Source organism: Megalops cyprinoides, chromosome 14 (genome assembly GCF_013368585.1).
Source record: "Megalops cyprinoides isolate fMegCyp1 chromosome 14, fMegCyp1.pri, whole genome shotgun sequence".
Classification (NCBI taxonomy): Eukaryota; Metazoa; Chordata; class Actinopteri; order Elopiformes; family Megalopidae; genus Megalops; species Megalops cyprinoides.
In genome coordinates, this window is record NC_050596.1 from 33,631,854 (window position 1) to 33,656,859 (window position 25,006).

The 25,006-nt window shown below is 45.1% G+C and overlaps 3 protein-coding genes across 5 annotated transcripts; all 3 read right to left on the reverse strand.

Annotated features, from left to right (window-relative positions):
* Positions 1-1,768: 1,768 nt before the first annotated feature.
* gmppaa (GDP-mannose pyrophosphorylase Aa) lies at positions 1,769-8,731 on the reverse strand. Of its 3 annotated transcripts, none has more exons than XM_036545200.1 (14): positions 8,699-8,731; positions 8,315-8,400; positions 7,853-7,950; positions 7,642-7,745; positions 6,713-6,905; positions 6,318-6,377; positions 6,022-6,152; positions 5,874-5,888; positions 4,283-4,417; positions 3,841-3,938; positions 3,705-3,751; positions 3,513-3,605; positions 2,893-3,061; positions 1,769-2,798 (listed from the first exon to the last, which is right to left on the reverse strand). In XM_036545200.1, the coding sequence occupies exons 2-14, from the start codon at positions 8,352-8,354 to the stop codon at positions 2,698-2,700; spliced, it is 1,284 nt and encodes a 427-aa protein (XP_036401093.1). In that variant the 5' UTR covers positions 8,355-8,400; positions 8,699-8,731; the 3' UTR covers positions 1,769-2,697. The 3 variants fall into 3 exon arrangements, with proteins under 3 accessions (XP_036401093.1, XP_036401092.1, XP_036401094.1); XM_036545199.1 differs by having other exon boundaries at positions 8,602-8,724; XM_036545201.1 differs by lacking the exon at positions 5,874-5,888 and having other exon boundaries at positions 8,602-8,724.
* A 249-nt stretch (positions 8,732-8,980) lies between these two features.
* LOC118789511 (ciliogenesis associated TTC17 interacting protein) lies at positions 8,981-13,607 on the reverse strand. The gene is made up of 9 exons (XM_036545975.1): positions 13,535-13,607; positions 12,620-12,805; positions 12,430-12,485; positions 11,899-11,985; positions 11,317-11,484; positions 10,875-10,999; positions 9,719-9,795; positions 9,475-9,563; positions 8,981-9,248 (listed from the first exon to the last, which is right to left on the reverse strand). Exons 1-9 carry the CDS (start codon positions 13,605-13,607, stop codon positions 9,024-9,026), a joined length of 1,086 nt encoding a protein of 361 aa, XP_036401868.1. The 3' UTR covers positions 8,981-9,023.
* Positions 13,608-14,182: 575 nt separating this feature from the next.
* pnkd (PNKD metallo-beta-lactamase domain containing) lies at positions 14,183-24,224 on the reverse strand. The gene is made up of 9 exons (XM_036544658.1): positions 24,064-24,224; positions 23,132-23,247; positions 22,921-23,033; positions 21,701-21,759; positions 20,865-20,957; positions 19,257-19,420; positions 17,870-17,956; positions 17,157-17,272; positions 14,183-15,632 (listed from the first exon to the last, which is right to left on the reverse strand). Exons 1-9 carry the CDS (start codon positions 24,222-24,224, stop codon positions 15,459-15,461), a joined length of 1,083 nt encoding a protein of 360 aa, XP_036400551.1. The 3' UTR covers positions 14,183-15,458.
* Positions 24,225-25,006: the final 782 nt, after the last annotated feature.

Genomic DNA, 25,006 nt, shown 5'->3' on the forward strand with positions numbered 1-25,006 from the left:
GGATGCAGAGTGACTGCAGGGCGCCTCACCTCTTTAAAATCATTAATGGAAAAGTGTGTTTGTGGGGGGGGGCTCTGATGGCCCGTTTCCTCGGTTGCTAATGGCAGAAGCATGCAAATTCTCCAGCAGATCAGCGTCTCACTCAACTCGGCCTTTCCAGCCGCAACCCTGAGGAAAGGCACTGGTCGCTGTATGGGAAAATAAAACTCGGGGAAGGTGCTTGGTTGGACATGCCCAATGGTTATAGATCTGCCCTGTGCCTCTACATCTGTCTGGATGCTTCCTCTAGGGACACCTTCCCTGCACGGATATTATTTCAGACTTCCAAAAAACTTCTTTTCCAGTTAAAATCAGGACCTTTAAAAAGTGTAAACTACTGATATATTTCCAGAGTCCTGTGCACTCTGTACACTGGATGTCCAGTGTTCTGCTGTGGTGTGCTCAAAACAACCAATCAAAATCAAAGAAGATTATGATGGGAGAAACTGACTACTCTAACCTGACACTGTTTCCCATAACGTTGTTCAGCCAGCATATTTTTAAGAGTTCATACACACATACACGCACATACAGACACACACATGTGTACATAACTGTATCTGTCCTTTGTTTAGTCTCAGCAGAATCAGTACACTGAAAACCCACAATGCCCTCACTGCAATAGTGACAAAATCAAAAATCACTTCCAGCAGCATGAAAAAGTTCATCGCATCTTGCAAATTGATTCTGAGGTATCGATCTTATTTGAACTTTGCTTCACTTTTCCACTCTTTCAAAACATTTTTTCTGTTTATGGTGTTTGTGGTGTGGTTGAAAACGCTACACACTAAAACCTACCAACATTTTCACTTTTCACTACTGATTATATAAAGGTATGTGGTTGCTATATCTTCTGCATTATAAACCTGCAATGGGATACAGTGTAGAATAAACTGAGAGAAACAGGTACTGCTGTTAGACGCCATCAGTGAAAAATGTGTCGACTGGATGTGAATAGCGTTCCACATGCAACAGCTTGTCTAAAACGGGTGGAGTACTGGAACTGAATTAATTATTTTTTAATCCATAAAGACGCAAGTACAAAGGCATTCATTTGCGCGTCACTATCCTGGGAGTGATTTTTCTCCGTGGGAATTATATGCACGTGCAGATCAGACCCAGACATGATGACTCCTCTGTCTTATTCTCATCTTATTTTATCCATATTCAGTCATGATTGATGAATTCATTTTAATTTGGTAATATTCCAAATGTATTAATATATCACCTTTGACCATGATGACAAAATGAAACTAACATTTGGGCAAACTGTGATTTAAAAGAGTGTTTGTGAAGCTGGTGCAAAATAATTCTCTTTCTGCGATTAAAATAGATTGGGCTCAACCGCCTGTGCATTGCAGAAAGCATAATAATTTAATTTCAAGTGAATTTTCACATGAAGGCATTCAAAATTAATATTGTGCCACACTGCCCGTCGTGCCAATCTCGGGGAGACTGGCAGTAAATCAGGGGGAACTCATTAATCCAAACTCTGCCCCTTCTCTGCGAGGCTCAGACTTTAGACAGGCCTTTACTGATTGCTTTCCACTTTCGCCTTGTACTGCAGGGGCAATCACTGATTCCTTTAATCAAAGAATGACACTTCAAATGGCCGCTATCAAATCAAGCAAATACCTCAAGACGAGCCGCGCAATTAACACGCTCATATTTTAATAACAGTACTCAACTTAAAAGCCATCAATTTCCGCACATAATTAAAGAAAGCACTTAGTTATGCATCAAGTTCCTTTAATTTACAATCTGTACACATATCTCTACAACAATTTAAAATTTTCATAACTCTAGAAATAAGTTTTTTTTTTTTTTTTTGAGAAATGCAGGAACATACTGGTGGACGTACCCATGGATTCAGGTCTTGCCGATTCTATAGGCTAACCACACATTATTTAAAACAGATTAACATATAGATTTATGCCAAAATGAATCCATGCAACGTCATTATATTAATTTGTATTTAGAGCCAGATTCAGGAAATACATTCATATCTCATCACAATTTTGTTGACCCTTTGAGAATGAGTACTGTCGATCTAAATGAGGAAACCTTAAGATAAATGACATACTAGTGGATATATAAAGCACTAAACACAACCTACCACCTTACAATTTATCCCAGGAACTCCTGTGAACACGTCCACAGCACCCTGTTTAGGAACTGTGCATTTTAAAGTTTTAAGGCATAATTTCAGTAACAATCCAAACTGACATCAGGTGTGATTCATGAGGCTTCCAGCAGTCAGTGTGAGGTTAACTGCACAGTGATAGCACGGTACGATGTAGACATCATTAGTGTCATGATTACACACCGAGGGAAATGAGCCACTTCCTCTTCCTCTCAAAGCGTTCTCAGTGCATATGTAATATCTTTCGCCTCAAATGAGGTCCCATCTCAAAACAATGTTCTGGAGAGAAATATTTCAAATCAAATGTGTCACTGTCTGGAATACAAAACTAGAAATTCAATTACTAGGCACCTGATATAAGCTCATTTATTGTCCTTTTGCCATTTAGTACGTTAAAATGTTTTTGTATTGAAATTCAATGGCAGATTTTTCTTTCACTTTTGTACATTCCACGGCATCCTTCATTTGTGTCAGTCAAAATGAACACCGCCTCTGACGAGCACAGAGAAAACGAGCTACAGTATAATCTGGTTTTTGAAGCTCCGGTTCAGGTCTTTGTGCGGAAGGACTATGGAGTTGAGTATAATCACTTCTGATGGAATATTCACATTACAACCTGAAAAACAAACAGAAAATGAATTCAAATTCTGCATCTTTTGCTTTGATCAAGAGCTTCTCCAAAGACCGACTTGGGAAAAACAGGTACTGACCCAGAATAGTTATGGAGGGGGTGAGCTTGCCATCTCGGAACAGTGTCTCACTGTCGATTTTGGCATACGGGTCATTTGGGTTGGGGTCACTAGGGGTACCCTCCACTCTAGCCCACCGGCCGATTGTGCTGTCCCATCCCACGATGCTGTTCAGCACACAGCTGTGATCCTAAAAAAAAAAACAAATACAAAAACTTTTGGTAATAATGAAAGTTACACATAGAGTATGTCTCTTTCACTGCTGGCTACTAAAGGAAAACAATTCTCCATTTATATCCCGCATCAGTAACACTTCATGAACATTTACAAACAGCATACGATCTCTACAGCTGGAGGTCAAGCGGTTATGTACAGACTGACAAACTTCTGTGGTGTAAGCACTGACGTTATTATGAGGGGTAATCTCCCAGTAAACAGCTATCTGGCGGACGGCATCTGACAATGGAAATCTCTGTCAATCAATTAACTTGTGGCCTGAATCACTGGAGCTCCTCCAAATGAGGAGTGTATAGAGGCCTCAGTGCTGAACAATGCCATGCTGTTCTGTCCCATTCAGAGGCGCCCGAATGCACTCCGTCCTCACGCAGGTCACATGACACGGGGGGGGGGGGGGTGCTCGCCTGCAGAGTGGCTCCGTGGAGGATGATGGACTCTCTCACTCGCACGCCCGCGCCTATCGTCACCCCCGTCCCGATGGAGACGTTGGGTCCTAACTGGAGAAACAGTCCTGTGGTGAGCGTTTGACTCCCGTGGCTCTCGGGAGTAACGATTCTGTGCTATAATGTCACGTATCAATTACTCTAACTACTTACCACAGCCGTAGGATCAATATTGGCTGTCGGATGAATGTACACATTCCCTAGGAAGAAAACACATTGTGTGACCTGAGTCTCGGGCTGCATGCAGATCAGCGGCAGAGACACGATGTGTCACGAGCTCAGTAATTACCGCTGATCTTAGGCCCTCCGTCTCTGTTGGTCGCCAGCCTCTCTGGGTGGGTCTTGTGGTACTGGTTCAGGTACAAGCGACTGGCGTATATCGCTGATCTGTTAAATCGCATTATTAATTTTTAGGCTTAACAGACACTCTTATCCAGAACATCTTAAAGAGCTCACATAGCTTACCATGCATTTACACAGCTGGATATTTACACTGCAGTGCCCCAGTGGGGAATCGAGTTGATAGCCGTTTAATCAGTGAAGCTTTAACTGCTGGGAGTGAAGTATCAAATAGTTCGGCCGAGACTGACCTAGCCTCAAAAGCAGATCTCTGACTGTAAGGGAGCCACTGATGTGGAATCACCCATTCCCTCCCTGAAGCAGGTGGGGGGGGGGGGGGTGGACTCACCCGTTCCCTCCCTGGATCAGGTGGGGGGGGGGGGTGGACTCACCCAGCTGATTTGATCTGGCTCCAGAATCGGTCGGTCTTGTAGACGTAAAGCTTGCCCTGTCCCGCCAGCGCAGTGAAGATGTCCTGCTCCAGACGGATCACCTCCGCCCGCTGCCAGCCATTGGTCTGCTCCTCTCTGTGGGCGGAGAGTCATACCGTCATGGCTCTGCTGCATCTTGGTGAAACATCAGGCCCTCTCTTCCCAGAAGGAGCGGACACCATGGTGACTGCACCCACAAACATGGCATGAAGCAAGGCTTCACCTGAGGCCCCACTGATACACCTGTGAGCCGATGAACCCCAAGGCCTTCAGTCTGGTGAGCTGATCCTATCTGGAAACCTGAAAGGCTGTGGAGGTGGTTTAGCCTCTGACCCCCAGTGACCCCAGCAGCTACAGGTGACCCAGGAAATTTTTCCCACCATCACTCTCCTCTCTTTCTTCTCTGAACTGTCAGCAAGATGCTCCACCCCTACCATGCATTGGCCATGCTCTCATAGGCTCCGACCAGACTTCTTCCAGACTCCACCCACCTCTGACAGAATACTTCCCCTTCCTCCTCCCATCTCTCACATTTCCCTTTCTGCCTGGAAGGATGAGGAAAATGGAGCACTACCACGCTAGCTCAGAAAATGCATGAAAAACAAACCAAATCTGCAGCTAAGACTACATCACTCACATCGCCCTGACGAGAGGCTTAGGCCAAAACCAATAAAGATGTTCTTTTATCCTACAAAAGACCCCTGACAGCTGCTCAGCTTCCTGGTGAGGCACATGTTAAAGAATACCAAAGGAAACCTGTTTCTGTTAACAGCTACAGACAGAAAAGAAAGACTGGAATTTTCTGCGTTTGAGAGAAATGGTATTTCAGAGATGAGCAAAGAGAATGACCTGGGTTAGTGAAGAAATGTCATGTATCCAGAGACTGTTCCCATCCTTATGCTCATGTGTTTAGATATTTCTGCTGCCAAATTGTGCTGTAAAGATCATCAGGTTTCAACACAAGGTTCTCGTGTCATTTGGTAGCACTGATATTGAGCACTTTAAAATGTTATATGGCTGAAGTTTAGCATGCTTGCATTCCCTGGGTGCATCTAAACAACTGTGTTTGAATAATACTCTATCACTGAGTTTGCTACCCCTTGAGAGAACTACTGATTCACGTGTACACTAGTCTAACTTTTTAACAATCATTTCCTTAAAACCAATGACCCAAATTTGTTTCACGCCTAAACTAAAAACTACCCTAAGCTACCATGAAACCTTAATATTCCAGTTCTTCTGGTTTGTCTGGCTTTCTATGGGCTGAGAATATTCCTAGGGGGCTTCTGAGTGTATCGTCAGTCAAGAAAGGAACCTTGTGAAACAAACAAAACCTTTGGAAAAGGAAGTGTGACCACACCCCCGACAGACAGAACAATACATCCACCTCTCTGTGCTTTGGAATGTTTGCTATTTCTACCTGTGAGATGCTCCGTGCTCTAAAACAGTGCTGCTATTTAAAGACACACAGACACTACAGGCTGCAGGGAGTGGGTGGGATGCGCACGCTCTGGGAAGCAGCCACAGCGTGGACCGCTGCGCGCTCACTTACCCCTCGTAGGGATATCTGATGAGGAGGAACAGGAAACAGAATGGTGGCAGGAAAGGGGGAGGGAGAAAAAAAGACAAATGAATAGAACTGAGGAGTAGGAAATGGTCCAATTAGCATGCACGCCTGCAGCGGGACTCCGCCCACTCACAGCAGCATGTCCTGCTGGTTCTTCTGGAACACCGCCCCGATGTGCTGGAAGATTTCCGGGGTGAACAAGTAGATCCCACAATTGATGATGTCACTGACGAAAGTGCTGGGTTTTTCCACGTAATGCAACACCTAAAAACAAATATATATGTGCATTTAAATACACATTTCTGCATACATTTCAACATGTATTTCTTATTTTAATATGCATTTGCTGTTGATTTCTCTTTGACAGTCCCATCTGTGTGATTCATTCACAGAATGAAAGATATTAAAAAAAGGTTGTGTATATAGTACCTCATTTGTTTGCTGGTTTTCCACGATACATCCATAGTTCATGGACTGTTTTCTGTTAGCCTGAGCACGGGAAAAAAAATAGTTAATTTCTAATGCTTCGGGAACAGTGTTTCAGGAGTAAGTTTCAAGTACAGTACCCCACAGAGGTCAAACTTAACAAGCAACCAAGCTACTCCTTTCACATCATCTTTTTAATGTGAAAAGTGCCATTCTGAGGGCTTTTAAAATCTACTGCCATCACAAATGTATGAAAGTTTTACTGCAGTGAATGCCCCCAAGGCCCACCCCCCCACCACCCCTTGGCCGTAATGGCCCGTAATGCCCCATAATGGTCCATAGTGCCCCGTAATGCCCCATAATGGTCCATAATGCCCCGTAATGCCACGCCCCCTCACCGTTGTCCCCAGCATGACAAAGCTGTGTGTGTCTCCGTGCTCTTTCTGGAAATCCAGCATCTCGGGCAGCGGGAACTCAGAGCAGACGTCGGCATTCATGATGAAGAAGGCCTCCGGGCCACCGGACAGGATCTGATCTCTGAAGTGATAGATACCCCCTCCCGTGCCCAGAGCAGCGTACTCCTGCAGGTACCTACAGACCCAACCAGGACAGGGCTGTCACCTGCTGAGCCAGCACATACCACTTTATCGAAAAAAAAAACTGTCTTATATGCTACACATGGCCTGAAAGGCAGCAAGGCAGAATCTGTGTCTACACTTGCTTTCTTTAGCATGACAGACATGAAGCAGTAACTGTGAAAAGAGCTTTTCAGTGTGGTGCAGTTTTGACTACACATTACACCCATCCTCAGAGAAATTCATTTCAAGTTCCATCCATCAAATACAGGGCATAAAACAGGAAGGTAAACTGTGGGTCATTCTCACAGACCGGAGTCCCAGGTGCCACATAAATACCCCACACAGGTGTACAAAACCTCCGCTCCACCTGGATACAATCTCACAGCTCTCTAAGACTTTATAAAAGCAGGGGGCCCTCATGTTATATGAAGAGCAACAGTGCATGCACAGAAAGGTGCCTTAGAAATAAAAATGTATTATTAGTGGTAATAATCTTAATCTTATCACTAATCTTAATATTGACACTAATGGTTGGATATTATTATTATTATTCAACACCAAGAGTAAAATTAAAAATGTTTATAACACCTGTGAGGGCAAGAGGTACAGAAATGCCTGACATACAGTTTCAATCTTATGACCAATCTGATCTAGGCCAGCACAGGTGAGAACACAACATTATTCACTGTGAAAAGGCCCTCCTGATGTAATGTGTCCTAGAAAGGATTCAAAAATATTGTGATATTTACCTTACAGGAATTTTAAACTCCTGCTGTGCGTAAGATAAGAACCTGGTGAGTTCTTCATTGGGCTGGTAGAAGCCAATAAGTAAGATTTCCTTCATGTTTGGGACCTACAGGACATATTATTATCATTATTATTCATTTATTTAAGCAGACACCAGTACACTCTGGTACTGTATAGATGTACTGTAGCCTGCGGATCTCTCTGCAGAGCCACCTTTGCGCAGGCCTCGATGTGATGCTGCAGCATCGGCACTCCGGCCACCGGGAACAGCGGCTTCGGCACCTCGAAGGACAGCGGCCGGAACCGCGTACCTGCCGGGGTAGACAGGTTTGCATCATCAGATAAGCGGATTACTGTCAGTCGTCCTGGCTACGATGTAGGACTCACGAACTCTACTGCCTCATAATACGTAACTTTAAATTATAGACTGCATTTACCCGCAAAGAACACATTAATACATAAGTATGTGAAAATGTGACATGCAGTTTGTGAATGAATCACATGCTGGTGTACAGTTCCCCACACCGGATCATCGCCACGTCATCATAACACTGCCGTACATTAGTGTATGCGCTCTTTACAAGGATCACCAAGTCGGGGCAAAAAGAAATGTCCTCCGTGATTTAACTCAATGAGTAATGAGTTAATGCTGGAAATTAAATGTATTCCGCTTACCTTTCTGCGGGCCTCCGATGAGAATCACTGTTTTCAACATTTTCTTACGTTACTGTACTGGTCCGTGACAGACGGTTTCTGGAAGTCTATATGAATGGTAGATATTTCTGAGTAGCTAGCTAAACTGCATCAAATGTCCAAAGATAATGCGATTATATTACTTAAAAACAAATGGTATTCTGAATGACACGACTAGCATCTAGCTAGATAGCTCTACGAGTATTATTGCTGCCAGTTACAAACCTGCATCTTGCCTCGTATTGTTCTTGTTCGCTAAATTTACGTACCAGGTACTATCGTTGTTTGAGATCATTCAGCCAAATCTTCTTTTTAACAAATGTGTTTGTTACTTAAATGAATGTGCCGTGTAACTTGCAAGATTACCCTGCTCCCTTCTTCCCGTTCGCCTGGTATCTGTAATGACGCGAATATGCTGGGTGTTATGGGAAATGTAGTCCACACGAGTGCTCTCTGTAGAACGCATACTGAGTATTACCCCACACCAGTTGACCGCACGACATTTAACGGCTATTAAATGCATTTGATCAGTGGAAAAGTGAAACATTACTTTCTGCTAACTTGGAAATACAAAATGTCTACATTATTTACAAACGCAAATAAGCCACAGCAATTGTCTAAATGAAAACTTTAATAATTTGTCTGGTACACACACACACTACAGCGAATGATATGCCTATTCATATGTGCATTATGAGTCTTGGTTTCTCAGGGTTTCAGGTGTTTGGATCACACTGGAAGACTGGATGCTGCTTCCTGGATTCCTCCGTGAAGAGAAAGCTGCAAAGTAGTCTGCAGCAAAGGAGAAGACGTCGTCAGGTTTTCTGAGCAACAGGAACTGCAGGAAATCGGCCATCAGGGCTTTGAGCTCTGGATGGTGTCTGATGTATGAGGCGTGGTCGGCTTCCAGCTCCTCCTGAATCACAAGAACCAGTGAAATACTGAGCACCTGGAGACCAGCACTGTCTCAAAGGCAAAACACACTTCATTTCAGAATTTAACTGAAAGGTACAGCAGACACCTTGCTCTCAATCACAGTTCACACTCACTGATACGTTTAAACTGACACAACCACCGAACAAAACCATTTCAACACCTGTCTATTCTAACAGGTAGAAATGAAACGTAAACTTCTGCCCCACCTTTCTGTCAAGGAATTTAGAACACAGCTGCATATCCTCTTCCCAGACCAGGGGCTTCTTCTCAAACACAGGTTTGTCATCCTTGTCATCTAAAAATGTATTTCATTTTTCTTTATGAAGCATTCATAAAACAGAGGTTGATATCATCCAGTTCTCATGTGGATACATAACAGAAATCGTGGTCTTTTGGGTTTATTTCACTTAAACAAAGTTAATGAATTTCAGTTAAAATAAAACCACTTACCTCCTCTGATCACAGACGGCAGCTGAATAAGCCTCATTGTCACAGGGGATCCAACCTGTACTCTGCTGGCGAGATGTCTGAAAACATCCCACAGTTAAATACAGCGCCTGTGTCTTTTTCTGTGCATTTTATGGATTTTTATTGTATTATTCTCTGACTACAAGAACAAACATATCAGCAGGTGTAACATGCAGAGGTTTAACATACAGTATCTTTAATGTATGCAGTATCTTTAATGTATACAGTATCTTTAATGTTGTTCTTACAAGAGAAAAACACACAATCAGATGTACTGAATTACATGACACTGTTCCTGTCATACAGCCAATCTCAACACAAATTTCTTCAGTTCAATGCACATGATCAGCCTAAATCTGATCCTGCGTGTACTTCGCGGCTCTGCTGAAAGGATGAGAAGTGCAGTGTGCACAGGTGAGATGGAAGGTTGAGCTATGTGCACAGGTGAGCTGGAAGGTTGAGCTATGTGCACAGGTGAGCTAGAAGGTTGAGCTATGTGCACAGGTGAGATGGAAGGTTGAGCTATGTGCACAGGTGAGCTAGAAGGTTGAGCTATGTGCACAGGTGAGATGGAAGGTTGAGCTATGTGCACAGGTGAGCTGGAAGGTTGAGCTATGTGCACAGGTGAGCTGGAAGGTTGAGCTATGTGCACAGGTGAGATGGAAGGTTAAGCTATGTGCACAGGTGAGATGGAAGGTTGAGCTATGTGCACAGGTGAGCTGGAAGGTTGAGCTATGTGCACAGGTGAGATGGAAGGTTGAGCTATGTGCACAGGTGAGCTGGAAGGTTGAGCTATGTGCACAGGTGAGATGGAAGGTTGAGCTATGTGCACAGGTGAGCTGGAAGGTTGAGCTATGTGCACAGGTGAGATGGAAGGTTGAGCTATGTGCACAGGTGAGCTGGAAGGTTGAGCTATGTGCACAGGTGAGATGGAAGGTTGAGCTATGTGCACAGGTGAGCTGGAAGGTTGAGCTATGTGCACAGGTGAGCTGGAAGGTTAAGCTATGTGCACAGGTGAGATGGAAGGTTGAGCGATGTGCACAGGTGAAATGGAAGGTTGAGCTATGTGCACAGGTGAGCTGGAAGGTTGAGCTATGTGCACAGGTGAGCCGGCATGCTGCTCAGTGACTCCTCTTACCCGTCTGAGAGGAAGCAGCAGCGCCATGTGGCAGGGACGTCTTCAGCGGATGCCACCGTCCTCTCAATCCCAAATACCTCCACAGACTCCTGCCCCAGCATCTGCTGCTTCATCCCCAGCTCCTTCTGATCACAGGCCACACAGAGCGGGTCACAGGAGGGCACACACACATCGCGGGTCACAGGAGGGCACACACACATCGCGGGTCACAGGAGGGCACACACACATCGCGGGTCACAGGAGGGCACACACACAGAGCGGGTCACAGGAGGGCACACACACATCGCGGGTCACAGGAGGGCACACACACATCCCAAGGCACCCAACTGCAAACTGGGCTTCAGAAAAGGGCTGTGACACAAACACCTCCACCCTCGCTCTCCAACCCTGCCCTTTTATGCTTTAATGTTGATTGTTTAACTAAGGAGCAACCAGCACTCACATAGGAAGAGACCGAGATCCGAGTCTCAACATCCAAGGCGAGGAACACCATGTTCTCTGGGATCCTCTTCCTCTGAGCCAGAATTCGCAGGATAAGAAGGTTGGATGCCTCTGATACAAACCCCTCCAGAGAACTTAATGGAAATGTGAAAGTTTGTCTCTTCACCTCCTACAAATAAGATACACAAAGGAATCCTATGAAAGAGCTGCAAATGGAATTGGTGCTCACATATTTAACTACAACACGTAGTTAAATATGTCAGCTCAAACCATCACTGAATTTTAACATGCCCATTGATAACATATTAATAATTGAAAATTGTAATGTCACAACAATACAATTATGATATCAGGTGTCTTTGTTCTGTTCAAACTGTTTCCCTTGTAAGCACAAGGCACTGAAGGCAGTAATATTAAAAGATGGTTTTGCAGATTGTGTGTATCATTTTTCTGTCTATCATCTGACAGTTGCAATCTGATTTAGGAAGCCATTCCACTTTCTTCTGCAAATACTGTATGTGAACCGCTTACTGTAATAAAGCATTCGATTCTCGTATTTTGACTGTATGCCATGGCCTCTGACCTCTCTTTCTGTGATGACCTTATTCACCAGCAGCTTATCACCCTGTTGGACCATGTGAGACTTCCTGTCCAAACGATGGTCCTGAAGCTGCAATTACCCAGTAATCGAGATGTCACACACACACATACACACACACAGTGTTCAGTTTATTTACATTGTTTAGTGACACCAAATTAAATAAACTAAAATCTCATTATATCTGATTTGTATAATAATTAGTTCAAATTGGGAAACAAGTAATTGATTCGTTTGATTATCTTAACACTGCCCAGCGGGAGTGTAGTTAAAATATTTACCACTAGATGGTAGTATAAAGTAGTTTTACTGTCTCTGTTTAAAGCATAGGTCAGAGAAACCACATACAGTATATATTTCTTCTTAGACTTCAAGACTGATTAGTGAGTGATGATTTATTATCATGCTTCAAAATATCATACTGTCCAATATTTATAAACGTCACACAAATCTCAATCTTATGCTAATTTTTACAACTAAACACCTCAGGGTGTCTAGCAAAACTAGGGGAAGTACCGTAACATATTCATGATGGTTCTGTTCTAATGTCTCAAGTGTCCTTGATATGTAAGCTGTTGGTAAACAAAAAGAAAAAAGCAGTTAATTTAAGATGTGGGCTTATATTTCATAAAAACACATGTAATGCTGATGCCTGATTAAAATCACTTTTGCATGTTTCAGTTTTCAATGACATTGTTTCGTCTACCTGTGATGGAGGTTCCACAGGGTATGTTGTCGATGGTGCCATGGCTGTTAGCATGAACGTGGTAGCACGGCTCATTGTCATAAGTCACTTTTTGGACAGTTATACTAAACTCTCCCAGCTCTCTTCCAGTATCTGAGACCGTCACTAAAGAGTCTGCAAACAGGCACTGCTCGAGTTCCTTCACACCTGCAAACAGATTTTTTTAGTATCTTTAACAAAGCCAAATTCAAGAATGAATTTGCTTATTGAAATGTACCGTTTAATGATCTGGCATATTCCTCTTTATCCGTGTGTTTGTATAAAGCCAGCATTAACATCAACACACTGGCAACAATGAGAAGGAACCATCTTGTGCTGTAATGTCCTGGAGATCAGCATGAATTACACACAACCCAGCAGGCCACAGTTAAATGACTGTGACTCTTTCGTTTATAGAGTGTTTATACAGTATGCATGAATGTCTTTTGAAACAGAGGACAGGCCTTCTATTCTTTTCAAAGACAAATACACTTGAGGTCTAGTCATCCATTTTATTTTTCAGATGCTGTGATTAGATTGATGTGAATGTACGAGACCATCAAAGCAAACATAAAAAGTAAGGAAATTATCTGATCAGTGCTCTAGGCATTCTCCACCTGCATTGTGCGACTCGAAATAATAATGCAGCAGCATTGTAGTGAACATTCACCTTTTCCCCCCTGTCAACTCCAGCTGGTCACTCTCCCATAGGTGGTTTAACTAATTAACTTCCCCAAATCTCTCTGCTGCTAGAAAAGTAAACGCTTTTGCCAATGACGGCACTTACAAAACCCGTCCTATGAAAACCATCTCCACTGAAATTATAATACATACCGATGTAATTGCGGTACATGCAATTACTGCAATTCCCCCATTTCACACTCGTAAAATACTTACCAATGCTAGCCAGAAACTGTAACGCCTCCCTGGACGCGTCCAGTCGCGTAACTTCCCGAGATGGCTCCTCCATCCCCTAGATAACTGTATTTATTTCAGAACAATAAGCTGGCTAAATAATAGATCACGCTAATACAGGAAAAAAGCATGATTGCGTTGCGAGGTAGCCTGCCTCTTGCAATAAGCATAAACATTTTGTGGAACGTGATATTTCTAATCTGTACACTACTAATTATCGACTTTTCTTGCAGGCGAAATACATTACTCCAATGTATTTGCACACAGAATACGATGACTGCTTTCTAGAGACTACGACTTTCCATGCTTGCATGATTTTTAGCCACCAAGCAGTCGACGTGTCTTGCTTAGCGTCTTGGTAGCCAATAGGTGAGGAAGGCATAGAAATTAGAGATTAAATCTCATCATTTTAAAGTAAACACTTCAAAACATTTAGGAACAAACGCAAGGAGCGTTGGCGTTACTTTACCTTGCTGGATACCCTGTCCAATTGCAGACAGCGAGGTTGCAGCGTAGTTCTACCGCACATCTAGAAGGGTTTCCCCGGCAACCGTGCAACAACAAGGCAAGACGACGTACCGTAAAGTACGCATAGCAGCGCATGCATGGCTGCGCGTTTCAGGGGTCGAAATGAAACCTTTGGATTGCTTCCACAAGATATATGTCGATATATAGCCGTAGATTTTTTTGCGCTCAGCACCACACCTCTGAGAACATCTAAAGCCATCTGTGTGAACTGTATAGGAGGTCTTACGCTGGCGAGGTAGCCGACAGCTGCTGGGTAAACCTTGAATACAATTTGTTAATGCAGCAAACGGGGTTCAAATCTCATTTTGTGCGTTGTATAAATGTGAACATACAATAAATCGCACTCAGATCATTTACCGTTAACAAAAACTAATAATTTTATTGTCAGTGCTTTTAGTACCATCAGTGGTTGTCGCAGGTATGACAGTTTTCTTTACACAGTGGATAAGATGCCTGTAGCATGTGGCCACTTTTCTCGTTAGCAGCACACAAATAAACACAGCGGCAGGTACTGAAGGGTACAATCAAAACCTGCGCGAAAAACAGTGTTTGGATACCCAGTCTTGAAAAGTCCATGTCAACCCTAATTACAACAAAAAAATCTTTGTTCTGCCATACCTTAACTTTCAAATGTTGGCACAAATCTTTTCACAAATCTCATGGCAGCAAAGTTACCATCTCTCACCTGTGGCTTTAATGTGTCAAATCACAGTTACCACCTCTCACAGCTTGTTCATTACAACTCTTTACACATCAGTAGTTATCTGTTATCTGATTAGTTGATTATGAGCTTCATAAATGAAATGACACACACCAGGTCAGATGAAATGTAGCTGAGGTTACAAAAGATCTGACCTGCAATTAGAGTTACAGAAAATATAAAGTTGCCTTTGAAGAAATAATTCCTAACCCTATGTTTTTCATAAATCATAATAAATTCCTATTTGTTCACCATAGACATTTTAAAATCACCTTCAATAATTTCATAAAATGTATAAAGTTTAACTGACACTGTTTTCTGAAGTAGAACTGCTCCTTGCACTTACCTCTGACCTGACACATTGCTTCAAGAACCAGATGTCACATTGCAAAAAAATGCAGCAGCCAGAGGTCTAGAAATCCAAAGAGCATGCAAGGAGTCCCCTGAGCTAACCTGTACCTGTTCACTTTGACCCTGGAATGCAATCTGTACCATAATGTTTGGAAAACAGTTTCGTTATCAGTGTTTGTTTCCAAAAGAACAGCCAGCAGCACTCAGAGTGACCTTGTTTTCAGAGTGACCCCAGTGTGCCCAGGCCTCAGTGACCACCCGTCTATCTACAGCACGGCAGGAGTGTCCTTCGCTGCCGGTTCTGCTCCAGGCCGGCCCGCTGGCCCGCTATCTGCCCTTGTACACGTCCTTCCTCCTGCGCAGCTCCTCCAGGACTCGGGCCCGGAACTGGGTCCAGTCCTCGCTGGGATCCTGCTGGAGGCCTAGGGCCCGGTGCAGCTCAGGGGAGTGGCTCCGCAGGAAGGGGTTGTACTGTTTCTCCTCCCCGATGGTGGAGGGACTCTGGGGAAATGGAGAGCAAGCACACAACATCAGCAGGAGGTACAGTCTACACAGGGGACAGACTGCAGCAGGCCTAACACTACAGATTGCGACAGGCCCAACATCACTGCGACAGGCCCAGCATCACCGTGACAGGCCCAGCATCACCGCGACAGGCCCAACATTACTGTGACAGGCCCAACATTAATGTGACAGGCCCAGCATCACCGCGACAGGCCCAACATCACCGCGACAGGCCCAGCATCACCGTGACAGGCCCAACATTACTGTGACAGGCCCAGCATCACCGTGACAGGCCCAACATCACCGTGACAGGCCCAACATTACTGTGACAGGCCCAACATTAATGTGACAGGCCCAACATCACCGCGACAGGCCCAACATCACCGCGACAGGCCCAACATCACCGCGACAGGCCCAGCATCACCGTGACAGGCCCAGCATCACCGTGATCTGCCCACCATCACCGCGACAGGCCCAACATTACTGTGACAGGCCCAACATTACTGTGACAGGCCCAGCATCACCGTGACAGGCCCAACATCACTGTGACAGGCCCAACATTACTGTGACAGGCCCAGCATCACCGCGACAGGCCCAGCATCACCGCGACAGGCCCAACATCACAGGGATACGCCTAATGACTGTAATTAGAGTATCAATTGACCTGAATGTTGGATCCTGCCAAAAAAAAAATAGAGACAACATTGAGAGTAATAGACCATTATGATCGTAAAACCAATACTGAGTAATAGCACACTAAATTAGGGACCAATAACCCATTTCTCAAAGCCGTTAGGCTTATTAAATGCCCATCCCATTAACAAGCTGTGATTTTTTTCTCATTAGAAACAGATTTAAAAGGCTTTACAACTATTTCCTTTTAATGAGTTACAAACTCTGCTCAGATATGTAATAAAATGAAATAATAAAGGAACCTACTGCCAAAGAAAGTGCTTGTGGACTCGTGCAATGCCTGCACTGTGCTCTGGTGCAGCTCACACTGAACCCAGCGTCTCGGCCGGGTCTGCCAGCCTGTCCCAGAGGGCACCACTGGAGCATCCACACCCCTTACAGGAAATGCAGTCTGAAGGCTTGCCACGCCCTGAAGAGACCCCTCCCAACCCCTTGCCAGGACATCACTGGAGGAAGTATTGAGCTCTCTCTCAACTCACACACACACACACACACACACACACACACACACACACACACACACACACACGCACACACACACACAGGCACACATACACACGCACACATGCACACACACGCACACAGACACACACACGCACACAGACACACGCACACAGACACACACACGCACACAGGCACACACACAGGCACACACACACACGGGCACACAGGCACAGGCACACACACACACACACAGGCACACACGCATACAGGCACACACACACACACACACACACACACACACACACACACACGCGCACACACGCACACAGACACGCACACAGGCACACACACAGGCACACACACATACAGCCGCGGCCTCCTCACCGTACACAGCTTCTGACTCCTCCGCTGCACGACCCACTGGAACTTGCTCTCCCTGGTAGTGTTGTTGGGCTCCACCTCCGCAGCAAACATCAGGTTATCCTCAGCATACTCGTGACCTGGGACAGACAACACGCATGAAAACTACTGAACACTGCCGAACACTGCCGAACACTGCCGAACACTGCCGAACACTACTGAACACTGCCGAACACTACTGAACACTGCCACAATGATCCGTCACGCTGCTGTGCTGACTCGTCAGCAGTCATGGCTGTGCCAGTCACTGCCTGGTATGGCTGACCCCCCCCCACCCCCACCCCCCGGCTTCACTCTGCTCCTGAGCCACAGAGCACCGCACCAACCAGAACTCACCAATGTTTATTTTACACATTACCCAGCACTACTACGTATGTGTACTCATTGAAAACTCTTATTATTACTTTATTCATGATGACGATGTGGTTGATTTGTGTTGAGAATAAATGTCCCTTACAGCACGAGCAGTTATTATGACTACAGCACAGTAATGGCATCTTTCCCATTCACACATTCACAGGGATTTATGGGATGTCTACAGCATGCATCTCCTGTGAATGACGAGGGTTCCTGGCATGCAGCAGTAGAGTGGAGATGCAGTTTTCATATGCAGTTTAGCGCAGCTGGAAATTAACACGTATGATTCCACCTCCCTCTCCCAAAACCCCAAAACCTACCAGGCCACAAAAGAGTGTCATCGCTCAGGCAACCAACTGTATCCAGGGACGACAGCATCATAGAGGCACTGCCTTCAAACATTCTCCCTGCGGTGGAGAAAAGGCATGTTAAGGGTTAACAAGTTTCTTCCTTCAAAACTTTGACCTCTTCCTCCTAGACGAGTGGATCATTGGGTCCAAATGGTTATCCCTGTTCAGATTTAAGCATTAAACCCACCCCTGAGCCAGAGCTCAGCACTGATCTGCACATGTGGAGATCAACAAAAAGAAACAGAGCTTTGAATTTTTACATTTTACACACTCACACACACACACACACACACACACACACACACACATACACATACACACACACACACACACACTCACACCAACACACACACACACTCACACCAACACACACACACACACACACACACACGACACAGACTCACACACTCACACAAACACTATTCATTCATTCAACTATTCACTCACTGTGCACACTGCAACACCAGTTCAGAGGTTAAACAGAGGGCCTTTCTCACCACAGTCCCTCAACACCCCACATTCCAACAGGAGAAAAGATGGCTGACCGTTCCCAGGGGAGTACAGAGTTTGCACAGAAGCGGAAAGCGACTCTCCAATCCATGCTTCGTCTCAGACTTACAGATCAGCCGGCTGCACAAATGCTCATGGAAACTGGATATTGATGAAATCCTTTTGTTTGAATCTGAAATGTTTCCTTTCTAACATGAGCGCTGGGCACATTTTCTGTTCAACAAACTTTCCGTATGCCCCCCGATCCCTCATGTCCAAGACACCAATAAAAAAGAATAATGTTGGTTCTGCTGCCAGCTGTGCTTACACAGCTAACAGCTTGGGCTATTTAATGGAAAGGAAAATGAAGGCTTGGACATGCTAAGCATCTATGAGTCAGCCGGGCAGGGGCCACTGGGGTGCAGTGCACTTTGTACTTTTTAAAAAGGTTATTTTTACCAACGACTTCAAATCAATTTTTCCAACTAGAGCTGAACTATAAAGACTGCACTGTGCTGAACTGGACTGTTAAAAAAATACTAATTGTTTTTAAAAAAGCAGCTCTGAGTGCTCTCAGATGAGTCACCCAACTATCAAACGCCTACAACACTATTAGCAAAGCTTGTTCTCACATGATATAATTTATACACCCTCACAGGTGGCACGCCGAGTGTAGTGAGAGTTTGGCCTGCTTCCATGATCTCTCTCCACTGGCTAATCCATCTGTACAGCGATGTTTTCAGTAGAGCATGTCAGGCTGAGAGTCTCTCCAAACGGCAGGACGGCATTGTCCCACACAAGGCTCAAAAATAACAGCCCGGAAAAGAGAGGAGCACCACGCCCACTGCTCTAGACTGCTGGTACTCACCGCACCCCGACAGGAACACCAGGTCCCCCGAAAAAAGGCTGCAGGGACCCCCAAGGGCCCGCCCATCCAGGAGGTAGATCATGTGACCCACAGTGTGCCCGGGGGTGAAGAACGCCCTGAAGCTCATTCGGCCCACTTCTATGGAGTCTTTGTCCGAGAGAGGGCTGAAAACCCGAAAAAAAACAAGGCAGTGAAGTGTGAAAACCATGTGACCTCCAACTGGCTGATATAGGCCTTTAGATACCAGGCCACAAATGAAATAACCCAATCAGCCATCGCAATGTTCTGCAGTACACTATGAGCAGCATTACACATGGGAAGCATACAGGATAACTGTTAAGAAGGAGAATGTCAGAACAATACATTTGTCCAACTGAATGTACAAGACGTGTACGTGGTCTTTTGCCATTTTATATTTAAAGTTCTGAAATGCGTTTTGGGTCTAAATCAAAGAACAAAAACATTACATAAGAGATTCCATAAACCATCAGTAAATTCAATATCCCTAACAAGCTTCTGCAGTGGGCTCCAGGAATAGCCTGAGGGAGGGCAATTTCATACTCTTTAAAAGGATTCTGGAAAAAGTTAAAGTGGCAGGACAGAGCTTTTCCATTTCATTTCAACAAATGACTGGGAAATAGAAGTTACTGTATATCTATAAAAACATGATATTCGTTAACAAGAGTACACTATAACCTGACACATATTACATATTCTCAGATTTCATCTTGTCCTGTTGGATCCAAACAGCCACTCAAGGCAAAGTCTGAATGACATTTAAGCAGCTGGGCAGGCCTCCCCTCTCCCTGCCTTGGGATATGTGTTTGTGTAAAACGGAGAGAAAAAATGGAAGATAGTGCGATGTCCAAGTTCCCACACCCTGAATGACAGAATAAGGAAAAAGCGCACTTATAAAGCTGAAGCCAAGTCAGCACGGAGGAAAAAGAATGGAGACATTAGCCAGAGACCACAGATAAAACAGGGTGACTCCTTTAACAACGCTGGGCATGACAACAGCATGTGAGAGCTGTATATCACCATCCAGCTCTAAAGGCAGTTATCAAGCTGTGGAGCTCCCAAAACAGGAAATAATGTTTCAGGCCAATGGGAGCAGAGTTGCTTAAACAGGGAACAGATGGTTTATGTTGAAAGCAGCACTGCTGTCGCGCAGGGGTAAGGACACTGAGCGGGGTGCACGAGCAGAGAGAGAGACAGACGATGATACAGCCCAGGGCTCAGTCCATCCTGCCTCTTTTTCAGACCAATTCCCTTTTTATTTAATCCATCTGTGACCTTGGATCACTGAATAAAGCACTTACACTCTGAGCGCTTCAGAGACAGACCCGGTCAGACACGCCCCTCTGAGCGCTTCAGAGACAGACACGGTCAGACACGCCCCTCTGAGCGCTTCAGGGACAGACACGGTCAGACACGCCCCTCTGAGCGCTTCAGAGACAGACACGGTCAGACACGCCCCTCTGAGCGCTTCAGAGACAGACACGGGTCAGACACGCCCCTCTGAGCGCTTCAGAGACAGACACGGGTCAGACACGCCCCTCTGAGGGCAGCTGATGCGATTGGCTGACGGCGAGCGGGCTCGGGACTCACTGTGTCAGGCCGGGGATGTTGTCGATGGCATTCCCATACACCTGGCAGGAGCCGTGCAGCTTCCTCAGACCCTTATTCCCGCCGCTGTGGTCCCTGAAAGTGCGGCAGAACCGGGATTACGGTGCACACCGATCTCCCTGCCCCCCTCAGCACACCCCTCTAAACTCCCACAAAAAGACTGGCTTCTGCAGCTGCCTTTCAGCAGGGCAATCACAGCAAACCAGGAAAACCCTCACAATAAAGAAGCACATTTAAAGGCAAGTTTAGCACACACCAGCAGCTTTTCACAATAAATGTTACTGTGCATTAAGTGGACATGGGGACTAATGGGAAGAAAACTCTACTGTTCAGATGACTTTTACAGCCTTACAGGAAATAAGAGGGCAGTGACACTCAGATGTGACAAATGTGATACAGGAACTCAGGTTTTCCTTGAAAAAATTATGTTCTTATGTTCTTATGTTCTTATGAAAAAATGAAGAATTCATTTGGCAAAATGCAGTCCCTTGGTATATTATGCCGTTTCAGCAGGTGTTGTGTGAAAGGCCTCCTAAAGAATACTAAGCACAGCACAGGAGTGCTGGCAGAAGGGCCAGTGATTCAAATGTAGGTCTGCCCTTTCCCAAGAAGCTACTTTAAAATCACCTGGGTCTCCAGGGAAAAAGTTGAGTTGTAACCTGGTTTGGAGGACGAAGATTGCCTAATGTTAATTAGATGAGTTTAACTAGTCCACGAGCAAGTGATGGGTCATCTGTCCTCTGCTAGCATAATGAATGTGATTAGAGGCTGGGACACACAGCGTGGCATTGCTGAAGCGGCCGCCTCTCTCTCCTCACCAGTGCTTGTGTGTGCAGAGGATCGCCTCCAGCGACACCCCTTCCTCTTTCACGCAGGCCTGCACAGAGACGAAAAGCATCACAGACAATCTGCCCAAAACACACAATGTTGCCGGACCTTTAAAATGAACTCACTCTCAATGCGGGGCATTGTTCGGTGCTGAAGCCACACGGCTACACAGAGCCCCAAGTCGCACAGCTGCGCCTAAAGAGGACTTGGTGAGCTCTGCATGACCATGAGGCATCTGCTGACAACCAACAACTCTGAGCCCTAAAATCCCATGATAAAAAAAATAATATTTGAACAAAGATATTCACTCACACAGTAGGGACGAGTGCACTCCTGTACCAAACATTGCATGTTTTTTAATGAAAAGATGAGCACATTCGTTACTCTCCATTTCTCGTGATTTCTGGGATTGTGACTGAGCACAAAAAAAGTGTGCTGGTCCCGTCCAGGCCGGGCTGACACCCCCGCACCCCGCACCCCCCCACAGCACAACAGAACTGCGGCGACTGCACTGTTATTGTGTGAGGTTTGGAATGCAGGCAGGATCACACCGCTACCCCCCAGCCCAACCACAGAGCATGCCGCTTCACTGAGGAAGTGTGACAGACGAGAAACACAGCCCTCCCTCCCAGCACCCTCACACAGAACTGCAGCAAATATGAGTGCAGTTAATCGTGCTGATAAGATGTCTAAAAATGCTCAAATTCAAGTGTGACCTGATGGAGGCTCAACGCAGCACAAACACATCAGTATGATTTTATTCCCCATAGGAGTGTGCCTGTGTAACCGAAAGGCAGTTTAACACAAGGGCACTGGAACGCTTTTTTGGTTCATCAGACACTTCCTGTCCAGGCCCTGGTGCATGTCTGTGTGGCATCTTATTTGTGCCATTGTAGGTTAAAGGTGAAAGAAACGTATAAAGTTTCCAAGTTTTTCAAGATCACAGTCATGGTTAAAAAATGCTCAACTCAAATAAAATTATAGACAGCAAACGAATGTACCTTTGGGGTAACATTACAGATTCTTAACACATGGACCAGACAGTTAGGGTGGTGTGCTTTACATGAAAAACTCAGCCTCTGTAATTGTTGAAGCCACATACGTATTTGCTGGCTCCAAGCTCCTGGTAACAACCAGAACCTCCCAGATGGGGTGAGCAGGAGTGCAGGAGCTTACCTGGTGATAATGGAGCACCTGTGATATCACTTACCTGAACGGTCTGTGGATCTGCAGGGTCCACTACCACTGCTTTGCTTGAGACCGTGTCAATCACCAGGTAGCTGTAGTTGTCAGACAGTACTGGAATTGGTATTATTTTAATACCTGTTGACAACAGAACAATGAATAGGGGCTTATTATTATTATTATATAATGATATTATTATTTATGTAACATTTTAACTACCAATAAGACACACGTACCGTTCATTTCCATGGGCTGTGCACTCGAATGACCGGTGGGGAAACGCTGGCGAGCCTTTCGCATCTGCCTCTTATAGAACATGTAACCAAGTTTAGTCCTGGTGTACAAAGTGTACCTGCGAATATAAACCAGCGAGGTGGTTAAGTGGCATATTGTGGGAGAACTCATAGCAATCGGTGGGGTGACACTTTTTGAAAATGGGTATTTTTCGTTTCGCCAAAACATGACAACGCAATGATGCAAAAAAGAGTAATCGCCAGGTACAGCTAGGTTTCTGCAGTCCCACATAAACTCACGGCTCATTGCTTTCAAGTGCAACATACCCTCAAACTGTCAACCACTTTTGACATTTCTGGTGATGTTACTTTGTAAATTGAGCGCACTGAAAATAAGCAAGCTTTCATGGTTACAAAGGAATAGTGTGTACACATTGTAGCCACTGCAGCTAGTTCAGCTGTCCCATACTATCCACAGCTGCTGCAACAGGCTGGCACATCACATGGCATTGCACTGTAAACAAACAGATGTCCATGCAAACGGACATTTGGATATTTGTGTCTTTACGTTACAGTAAATCGTAATTGTAATTTCCAGGTGGATAAATAACTGGCTCTGTGTTATGCTAAGGCGTCTATCTAGTTAGTTATCATTATACTCAATGAGCGACATGACGATGACAAGCTCGCTAACCAGGAAGATACTGTCCCTTGCGAGCGTTTCACCACGACAGCGATCGACCCAGTTTCAGCGGCATCAGCTTGTTAAACCTTTGCCGTTACGGCTGCTCAACACTCGCTGGATGGTAACAAAACAACGCGGAAACACAGACACATAATCTGGCTAACAGGACATAACAGCAGCTAAGCAGCCAGCAAGCTAGCGTGAAAATGAATGGGTGAGGAAGAGGAGCTGGTTTGTCAACCATACTTACGCGATTCGGAAGAGTGGTTTCTCCGTCCGCGCCATAACCTTCATGAATAAGCTCTTACTCCAGAAGGTCTTTCTGATCCCCCGGCAGCGAAGGCAGAAGCACAGAAAGCCACCGACACAAACCGCAGCGACAACAAGCAGCAGCCCGTCCGGAAGCGCCATAATTACGCGCGTAGCGTCAGTGACGCACTGCCTCATTAGCATGCCACGCCCCTTTCAAAATCCCGATTTCGCACGGAGAAGCGCGTTTATTCAGTTCAAAAACAAAATGGTAGAAAGCCTTTTGTTTTGATCTGGTTACTCTTCATTTACGCCTCTTATCCACGCGTAAGCCTTGTCGCCATCATCTGATTTCCTTTTGACACTTGGTCACAGTCTATTCTTATGTGCACTACGCTTATCATTAACCCCTTCACTGGCGATGCCGTAGCAATACCTTGTATTTGTTCCACTTGATGAAATCTAGTACAGCATTAGCTACTCATGCAAAGCGGACAAACTTTTAACATCTGATGCAGAATATGATATAGAGATATCAAAATAAAAATCCGAAACCAGTTTAAATTTATTGCACGTGAAACCCGACCTGTGCTAAAGCAATTCAACATTTGATATTCAGAAAAAAACTCAAATTATCGCTAATTCTGATAATCATTTCTGTCAGGCATCCAGCTTCTTATGAAGGAAGACTGAAGACTGTTCCCAGCGTGTTCCTCCCATGTGGGTTCTTATGGTCCCTCGTTGCACTGTTCTGTGGTATGTGCGGTATGTGCGCAGTCCCTGAGCGGACTTCCCTGAGGGTTTCAAACGCTGTATTGCAGGTCTACACTGGACTCCACAGAAACTCAGAGCCGCCATTCACCGTCGGGGAAGAGTGGTCGGTATAATTCGGTGATGATGTTCTGAACATATTTTATTGTTGGATATTTTACACATAAATCTAT